A 10,116-nucleotide genomic window follows, 5' to 3' on the forward strand; every position below is an offset into this window, starting at 1 on the left:
GTATTCTCATTTAGTTAAGGGTGAGCATTACGAGTTTAAGTTTACTATGCAAATAATAGCTTTTGTGTTGTCTTGAAACTGCATGGACATTTTATGTCAGGGACTTAAACTTAAAGTAATATTTTAGGAGATGAATTTATAAAATTTGGAGATATGGACCAGTTGAAAGGAGCTTTAGATGGGAGTTCCTTGTAACGTTTGAGAATACTAGGTAAGTCGACTTTAACAGACTATTTGAATCTGAATACTACATTATACATTTTCATTGTTACACGCGAGGAGATCGAGTTCAAGCCCTCCATCGCCTGAGAAAATATCTTAAATCGGAGAATTGTAAGGAAACAACGGGGCCCAATGAAGTTAGGGCTGGCCCAACAACAACAGCGGGCAGGGGGCTTATCAAAGTCAAAATCAACTCTCCTCGCCTGCCTGCTTCCTTTCAATTCCCTCTCTCTCTCTCAAAATGAATATCCTTTCAAATTCTTTGGTTTCACCCACAAATCTCCCAATCCAACTATCCTCATCTGGTAATTTAATTCCTTTTCTTCCCCCTTTTTTGGTTGTTAATTAATTGTAAGCAACTTTTTTTTTGGAAAAAAAAATGGTGCACAATTCAACTTCCAAGCTCTAATGCATAATAATCTCTTTTTTCTTGCTTAAGCTGTTGGGTTTTGTTTCAGTATATGAAAAGTTTAGCTGCGATTAGTACTATAGTAATTTCCATGAATTTCTTCTTCAAAAGCCCTGCTTAATTTTAATTGCCCTATACTGTTCTTGTTTTGTTATTTTTTTTCTTTTGTGAAAATGGCATTAATGCAGATTTTATTGTAAAGCAATATAATATATCTTCGTTATTTACGTGGACTTCGATTCGTTTTTCAATATTGAAGATGTGGGAAGGATCGTTAAACAATTTTTTATAAAATTTTGTTTGTAATTCAATATGTTAAATTTGTTAAGAAAAATGGTGTGCCATTAAACCCGAGCACTTAATTGATTGCAAATGCTGTAAGCTGAAGATGAAAGAGAGATGTCGATTGAGTGTTACTGTTTCAACAATTTGGTGGTGGAGGGTTGGAACGTGCTTAAGATCGTTGGAATTGTGGGTAGTTTAAGTATTGTATAAAAAGAAGAAGAAAGAGACGCGTTAGGTTTTGCTAAAGTTGTACAATGGTTGAAGAATTAACTGTTAACTTGATGCTTATGATTGTTAATTTTAATCCAGCAGTTCAGATCTTTTATAACAAGAATTCTGGTTCAATTTTGATTCAGATTTCAGGTTTTATATCATAGCATCATCATTTTCATTCCGTTCTTTGAAATCGAAAGACTGTTTATCTTTGCTTTATGTTGTATACAATTGCAAAAATAAGCTAACATCAATTTTAATTTCTATTACATTTCTACATCGAAGCTGTATTACTATCTTGTTCATTACTCTCTTCCTTTTCTGTTTTTGGCTAGGTTCACATCTAAAGACAGTGGATCAAAGCTTTGGGTGTGGTATTCCCACAAACTTGTCATTCAATTCTAATAGATTGGGAAAACTGCATCTTTTTACCTCTAGAAAGTCAGTAACAGTTCGAGCTTCCTACAGGTATTATCTTTGATCAAGTTTGGAGCATAAAGATGCATAATGGTTCGTGCACATAGTCATAAAAGCACTATCAACTAAATACTCCAAGGATTGGATATGGAGACATGACACTCCAAGTATCCTCCAAATACATGGAAAAACTTGGAATATTTTGAATATATCGATGTCTTAAACAGTCTTATAGCCAAAGTTCATATCTAAGTCCAAGTTACATTACTTAAGTTTGTATGCTTGATTGTATTCCTGTTCTCTCTTCTGTTATGTTTTTGAATGTAATGTTGCGAACATTAAAATTACTGAAATACTCGGTGGGAGTCCTCTGCATCTTGTGTTCTTAGTGATGGTGAAAGGCCAAGCAGTGCAAGCATCTTTGTCGGAGGTTTTATTTTGGGGGGACTTGTGGTTGGTGCACTTGGATGTGTATTTGCTCCTCAGGTGATATTAGCCTTCCGAATAATGCAAAATTGCACTAAAATATCTCTTTGTTTCTCAATTACGTATTTCTGTTTTTCTGCTCACTTAAAATTCTGCTATATATTTATCAATCAGTTGTGCTTCACATCTATAGTTCTTGTCTTACGAAACTTATCATTACTGAATTTTCTGTTTTAGATGACTAAAACCCAAGGTCCGGATCTGTGGAAACTATTATTTGTTCGGCTTTTTGTACATCTGTTGTACTATTTTTCATGACTTATTTGATGGTCAACTGGGTTTTCTTGTTTTCGTTCAATAGATCAGCAAGGCACTAGCTGGAGCTGATAGAAAGGATCTAATGAAGAGATTGCCTAAGTTCATATATGATGAAGAAAAAGTTTTGGAGGTAAGCCCCTCCAAACCCCTTTTGTATTTGTCTATAATTATTGTCTTCTGAGGATTAGTGAATGGCCTAAATAATTGTGTGCATCGAAATTAAATCGCCGCTGATTAGGTATTAAACATGTTCCTCCTAAAGTTTATAGATTTTAATTTAAAGCGGAATGGTAGTAAATAATAGTTGGGGTTTGTTGTGCACAAAACACGGAAGATACTGACTGAAAAGATTGCTCAGCTGAACTCTGCTATTGATGATGTATCTGCTCAGCTTCAATCGGAAGATGCCCCAAATGGAGTTGCTGTGAACTCTGATGAAATCGAATCTGCCATATGAATGAACTACCTTGCTTTATTCAGATACTGGTTTAACACTTTAAACTGGTATTGTTATCCTTAATATGAAATAATATGTGAATCTATTGTAATTTTCTCATTTTCCGGTAAACACAACTTAGTCTCTTCAATATGTTATACGCTACCCTTCTTCCTTAAAATTTCAAAGGTCAAGAATGACGTTTGATATTCAATTTCCTAATCTGAATCCTCAGTTCGTCAACAGCATAAAAATGTTATCTCTGTCATTTTTATTCACGACAACTTGTTTGTGGTCGTATTGGAAAAGTGAAAACAGTGTAAGGGCACTTAGGGGGAAGTAAGAATGGATTGAGCTGTGGCGCAAATCAATTCATGAGCTGAGTTAGATCTGAAACACACATCTGTCAATTGTCAGATAAATTGGGCTCTTAGATCTACAAATAGGGATGGACATGGGTCGGGTCAGGTTTTTGGTCCATCCGACCCGAGAACAAGGAGTCTTTCACCCGAGACTCCGACCAAAATAAGTTTTCATCCGACCCGAATCTGACCCGATATAAAACTTAAAAACCCGATTCGACCCGATCTGAAATAATAAAAAATTATTTTTATTCAATAAAAATAGTGACTTAATTGAAAAAAAATAATATATAGAGGAGTATTATTGTAATTATTCATAAATATATAAGGTAAAATTATATATTTTTTTGGGTCGGGTATTTTCACCCTAAATTTGAATTCAACCCAAACTAGATTTTTTAAAAAAAATCTGACCCGATTGGGTCGGGTCGAGTCGGAACCCGTTAGGTTCGAGTCTCATGCCCATCCCTATCTACAAATGCATTAATTTTTGAATCGATTGTTTTGAGATGATTTCTTCGATTGTGTTGAGCGACGTAAATTTTCGTTAATGGTGTCGTAGATGGAATTCTTTTTTCCTTAATAGGTTTAATATTTGGTGTTGGTTTAAAAGGAATTTTTAATAAGGTCCGGTATTTTTTTCAAAACATATATCAGTTAGAATAGGGATGAATTGAGTGAGTACTTAAAAATTTTAAATTATCATGTAATTTAAATATTTTTATATATTTTTAATGATTAAATTTTAATCTCTTAAAATTTTGTTATTTCGTACCTATAAATTTTTAATAGAACTTTTAAAATTCATGTACTTTTATTTTAAGCAATATAGTACGAGTTACTAATATGATGTGTGTTGAGAATATGTATACCATTAGAGAGGGATATTGGTTTGTGGTTTATTGTATTGTGTTATTTGTAAACCTTAGCTGAGATAACTAAAAGTGTTGTTAATGCTCAAGAGGGTACGAGCATGTAAGTCTCTTATTGGGAAGGAAAAGCCTTTTGGAAGGGTATTTATAATACCTCTCATTCTCTTCTTTGTTGAATGGTAGATGATAAGGCCTACGTATGCATGCATCGTCACGGCTGCCGTCGGTTCGATTTTGTTCATGGTCGTGGTATTTATTGGTACGTCTTTACTAAAAATAATTTGGTGTTATGTATTCTCTACTGACTGAAGCGATTTACGAGATTTACTTGTAATTTAACAACTGTTACAACTATTTATTTCTGTAGGTTGACTGATGGCATTTTATAGGATGTATCAAGATGTTTTTTTGGGTTTGTCGTAACCGTTTTCCGGCGGGAAAATCGTTTAATTGTTTTAGAAAACAGTTACGATTTTTATTTTGGGAAATGGGGTGATTTGAAATAAATTGAAAAGAGTCGCCATCAACATTTGGGTTAGGTAGGTCGAATACTTAAAAAGTCTTTTAAAAAATAATTTTAAGAAAAATCATTTTTTAAGACAAAAATTGGTTTGCGTTTACCAAAGATTCAATTAAAATGGGTTCGGGAGTCGGTTACGCGTGGGGAAGGATTAGCACCCCCACAACGCCCAAAATTAGTATTGTGTCGGTTACATACTGTCGTAATAATGGAAATCCTGAATCAAATATCAAGTTAAAATATGATCCATTTATTGACTATTAATTTGCTTCAAATTAATAACTTAAATGAGGAAATTCAAAGGACTGGAGTAAAACAAATATATATTACAAATCTAAATACAAATAGCGAAAATATGTATTTAAATTTATAAAGGCTAAAATAGAGAAAAACAAAAACTTTAAGGATCAAAATCAAAAAACATAAAGTTAAAGTACTAAAATAACAAAAATACAAATTTAAGGATCTAAAATGATATTAACTAAAACAATCTAATAAACAAATATGAACAAATTAGAGATCTAATAATTAGATTAAAATAAATAAAGAACAAGAAACAACAATAACCCATAAATCATATACATGACTAAAATAAAATAAACAAAAAAGAACATGAAGGACTAAATATTAATTAAACCAAACTTTGCTATTTTAAATACAAAATAATAATTAAAATGGACATGAAACCTAAATAAAACAAATCACCATCCTAAAAGACTAAAATTAAATACGTAAAAAATGCAAAGATCAAATTGAAAACATATAAACCTTAATCTCATGACTAAAAAAAAGTAACATTCAGAAAATTAGAGATCTATTGTCTAAATAACAGAAAATAAATAAATCAACTTTTTGGATGAAAATTAAATGTGCACAAAGTATAAAGACCAAATTAAAACATCAAGAGACTCGATTTGAGGACCTAAACGAACTATAATGGAAACTAGCATGACCCTTACAAAGATAAACCCATTCGGGCAAAGGTGGCCTACTCTGGCTCCAAACAGAACGATGTAGTTTCACTTAAATAACCTAAATCTTTAAACTAAAATTAACCTAAATCTTTAAACTAAAATTAACCTAATAACTAAAGCACACTCCTGTTAAGTCTAACCCCCCAGCGTCGTTCCTCTTCCTTTTTCCCTTTATCTTCTTCTTCGGTGGTAACCGTTCGAGAGCTTCAAAGCTCGTTTCTACGCCGCCAGCAGCCCATCACTAGTGGTGGCTATTCTAGCTCAGACCAATACTCAAATCAACCTAGAGTCATTTATCTCTTCCTTTCCAAATTCAAAAACCGAATCCACCGAGAGTACCCAAAGCTCTCCACGCCATCGCTGCTTCACCCAAGCTCCGACCACCATGCCCAACGACCCAGTAACCTAAACCGACCACCTAACAACCTGTAGTCTTAATCTCACTCTCGATAAACTATCTCCCTCAAGGCTCTTCTATTTATCCGGCGATGGGCTCAAACCAACAAGGTAAACTAGACTCTCTCTTTTCCTTACTCTTTTGCTATTTATTTAGAAAATAAAATGCACACACCACACACTGGAAAAACGAAATAAATAAAAAAACCTCAATGCATTGATACTGCTTTCGAAAAACAATCGGGTATGACCCTTGTTACATTGCTTTTGTTTCGAATGTTTGGGCTGTTGATGATTTCTTTGCTTGAATCGGTTCCTGTTTACTGCTAAATGCTCTTCTCTTTTAATTGTTTCATTTTTTTCTGCCTTGAATCCCTCCCCTTTATTGTTGATCGAGAGCCCCTCTTTATAGTTGTTCAACATATCTCCTACTCTTCTAAAATTGCCCTTTTATGATGCATGTTGAAGTCCTTTTTTCTCTCTTCAGGAGACAAATTTCCATATTTCACGGGATTAGGTGTTGATGGAGTAAATGAAACCCGAAAATTCAATGTTTAGGTAAGGTTTTGTTGGATCTTCTTGACTTTGGTTTGATTTCACTGATTTTGCTTTTGTTTTGCACTATTCAACCACTGTTGATGATGACAACTTTCTGTGGTGACTTGATGGCTGAGACTTGGTTTGCTCGTGGATGACACCAGTACGTGGGAGCTACAAAATAAAAAAAATAGTATTAATAATATAATAATTATTATTATATCCCGGACAAAACGAGTGTCTACAGCTGCCAGTCTTTGCTCATTCTCGTGTTAAAAAGAATAGGGCAAAGATAAAAAAGACAACCAATTTTTGCCCGATTTTTTTAGCGTGTGATTTGGATATCCTTCGTTGTAAAGCATTGGATTGAACAAGTTCTTCTCATTATGAAATTCTTCTTCCTTGTTGGATGAGTTCTTCTCATTATGAACTCTTCATTGGAAATAATGATACAAGGTTGAACAAGTTCTTTTCATTATGAACTTCTTCTTTCTCGTTGGATGAGTTCTTCTCATTATGAACTCTTCATTGGAAATGTCAATCCCTCTAGCTAGGTGTCACTGATTCGAAATGCCGTGAATCGAGTGATAGGTCAAACAAGCTCTTCTCATTATGAACTTCTTCTCCCTCTGCCGGATGAGTTCTTCTCATTATGAACTATCCATTGGAAATGTCTGATGTGAGATCGAACAAGTTCTTCTCATTATGAACTTCTTCTCTCTCGTTGGATGAGTTCTTCTCATTATGAAATCTTCACTGAAAATGTTGATTCCTCAAGCGAGGCGTCACTGATTCGAAATGTCATGAATCAAGTGATAGGTCGAACAAGTTCTTCTCATTATTAACTTCTTCTCCCTCTATCGGATGAGTTCTTATTATTATGAACTCTCTATTGGAAATGTTGATGCGAAGTTGAACAAGTTCTTCTCATTATGAACTTCTTCTTCCTCGTTGGATGAGTTCTTCTCATTATGAACTCTTCATTGGAAATGTTGATCCATCTCTTTCTGTGATGGACTTGAAAGGAACAAGTTCTTGTCATTATGAACTTTCTCCTTTAGGACGTGTTCTTCTCATTATGAACTCTTCTGAAAATGTCAATCCCTCAAGCGAGGTGTCACTGATTCGAAATACCATGAATCGAGTGATAGGTCGAACAAGCTCTTCTCATTATGAACTTTTTCTCCCTCTGTCGGATGAGTTCTTCTCATTATGAACTGTCCATTGGAAATGTTGATCTGTTTATCTTCTCTTTGAAATTTTTCAGACCTGCAAAAGATTATCATGTGTCAGTAATAATTGTGTTTGAAGTACCCAAAGGTATTGACCCAAAGGTTCTCGAATCTTTGTTGAGATCCATTTCTTTCAATGGTGAAAAATATGGATTGATTCTTTGTTGAAGTCGTGAAACGAAATCTTTGTTGGCTTTTTGAATTTCTGTCAGATATTTAGCACTTGATGAAAATTAATAAGAAACTTGTTTTAAGAGAAGCTCTCTCGAGTGAGATAAATTTTGTTTCGAAGGAAAATTGTCTCAAGCAAGACGAAGTAAGTTTTAAGAAAAACCATCTCAAGTGAGATTCAATTTATTGTTTCAAGGGAAAGCTGTCTCAAGCGAGACGAATTTGGTTTTAAGAGAAACCATCTTAAGGGAGACAAAATTTTGTTTCAAGAGAAACTGTCTCAAGAGATACAAATTTTTTTTCAGGGGAAACGTTCTCAAAATTTTGTGTTTCAAGAGAAATTTTCTCAAGGGAGACAAATTTTTCAAGGGAAACTGTCTCAAGAGAGACAAAATTTATTTTAAGGGAATCGTTTTCAAAGTTTATGTTTCAAGAGAAACTATCTCAAGGGAGACAAATTTTTTTCAAGGGAAACGTTCTCAAAATTTTGTGTTTCAAGAGAAACTATCTCAAGGGAGACAAAATTTGTTTCAAGGGAAAATGTATCAAGAGATAAAATCTTCTGTTTCGAGGGAAACTATCTCAAGCGAGATAAAATCTTTTGTTTCAAAGAAAACCAATCTTGAGCGAGATAAAATCTTCTGTTTCAAGGAAAAACAATCTTGTGTGAGATAAAATCTTTTGTTTCAAGGAAAAACAATCTTGAATGAAATAAAATCTTCTGTTTCAAGGAAAAAACAATCTTGAGTGAGATAAAATCTTCTGTTTCAAGGAAAAACAATCTTGAGTGAGATAAAATCTTATGTTTCAAGGAAAAATAATCTTGAGTGAGATAAAATCTTCTGTTTCAAGGAAAAACAATCTTGAGTGAGATAAAATCTTTTGTTTCAAGGAAAAACAATCTTGAGTGAGATAAAATCTTTTGTTTCAAGGAAAAACAATCTTGAATGAGATAAAATCTTCTGTTTCAAGGAAAAACAATCTTGAGTGAGATAAAATCTTTTGTTTCAAGGAAAAAAAATCTTGAATGAAATAAAATCTTCTGTTTCAAGGAAAAACAATCTTGAGTGAGATAAATCCTTTGTATTAAATGAGACTGTCTCAAGCTAGACAAAATTGTCTGAAAATGTTGAATCTGAAGATGATTGCTCACTCTTACCGAGGATGTCTTGTTGTCTTTTACTCTCATTTTTTCCTGAAAGATCTGCAAAAATGTAGCTGAATGCAACTATTATGAATGAATGTTTGACGCAAAGATGCAAATTCATGTAGGTATAATGCATGACTTTTTTATATGCAAATGATATTCTTATGAATGCAAAAAATGTTGATGCAATCTTCATTTGACTTCAAAATGGTGAACTCGGTCTTCCTTCACTTAGTCAAAATGTCATTTCAAGTTGGCATTTCTGATGAACCATCTGATCCACTTGTATTAAAGTCTCAAAAAAAATGTTTCATTTGTGTAACTCTTGCCATAATTAGAATTATGATCTTGATGCCCCATTTTGTCCTGGATAACACAAGCTTTCTTTGCTTGGAGTTGTGTAGAAATCCAATAAAGCTTTCATCTTGGAAAAGAGAATCTATCATCTTTGAAAAATGTAGATGTAGATATGTTAAACTCAGCAGAGATTAATTAGGAGAGCAACGTATGTTCCAATTTGACTTTTGAAACTGATTACAAGGAAGATTTATCCTAATTCCTTTCTTGTCTCCATATCCAATCAGATCTCAAATAAGGCTATTTGGACCATATGATTTCGAGATGCTTAACAACAACCTGTTGTTAACCTTAGTTGACTTCACTAGTTTCTCGTTGTTAAAATTTTAGCTCCCCTTCTGTGGAAAGAAATCTTCATATTTTCTCACTTCTAAACTTGGGATTGAAGAAGTCAAAATTCATCTTAGACCAACAAATGGAAATACCAATATGATTGCAACATTGGTTCAACACCATAAACACTGGTTTGTAAAACATTTGACAACACATTTATCATTTCCTGTGGTTTTTGCCCAGATTTTTGTAAAACATTTGACAACACATTCATCCCTTCCTGTGGCTTCTGCCCAAATTTCTTGTCAGTGAAGTTCTTTGCATAATGTTCGGAGCGTTTGTAGGACGTCACTTAAGAATAAAGTTCAATGAAACCACAAGTGTGATGTTTTAACTGCCAGCATCAAATCACCAGAATAATACAACTACCTGATGAACAAAGCAATTATGTATAGTTAGTTCCACTGTCACTATTTCACCATTTTAATTATTCATATCTTTTTGTATCATTGGAAATATTTTTTCAAATCAATGATCTTGACACATGAT

General features: G+C 33.6%; 1 protein-coding gene across 1 annotated transcript; it reads left to right on the top strand.

Annotated features, from left to right (window-relative positions):
- Nucleotides 1-415: 415 nt before the first annotated feature.
- On the top strand, nucleotides 416-2,855 carry LOC120211045. Its single transcript, XM_039209665.1, has 5 exons — nucleotides 416-527; nucleotides 1,465-1,597; nucleotides 1,936-2,032; nucleotides 2,334-2,420; nucleotides 2,613-2,855. The coding sequence occupies exons 1-5, from the start codon at nucleotides 464-466 to the stop codon at nucleotides 2,745-2,747; spliced, it is 516 nt and encodes a 171-aa protein (XP_039065596.1). The 5' UTR covers nucleotides 416-463; the 3' UTR covers nucleotides 2,748-2,855.
- Nucleotides 2,856-10,116: the final 7,261 nt, after the last annotated feature.

Source organism: Hibiscus syriacus, unplaced genomic scaffold (assembly GCF_006381635.1).
Source record: "Hibiscus syriacus cultivar Baekdansim isolate YM2019G1 unplaced genomic scaffold, ASM638163v2 tig00109957_pilon, whole genome shotgun sequence".
Lineage (NCBI taxonomy): Eukaryota > Viridiplantae > Streptophyta > Magnoliopsida > Malvales > Malvaceae > Hibiscus > Hibiscus syriacus.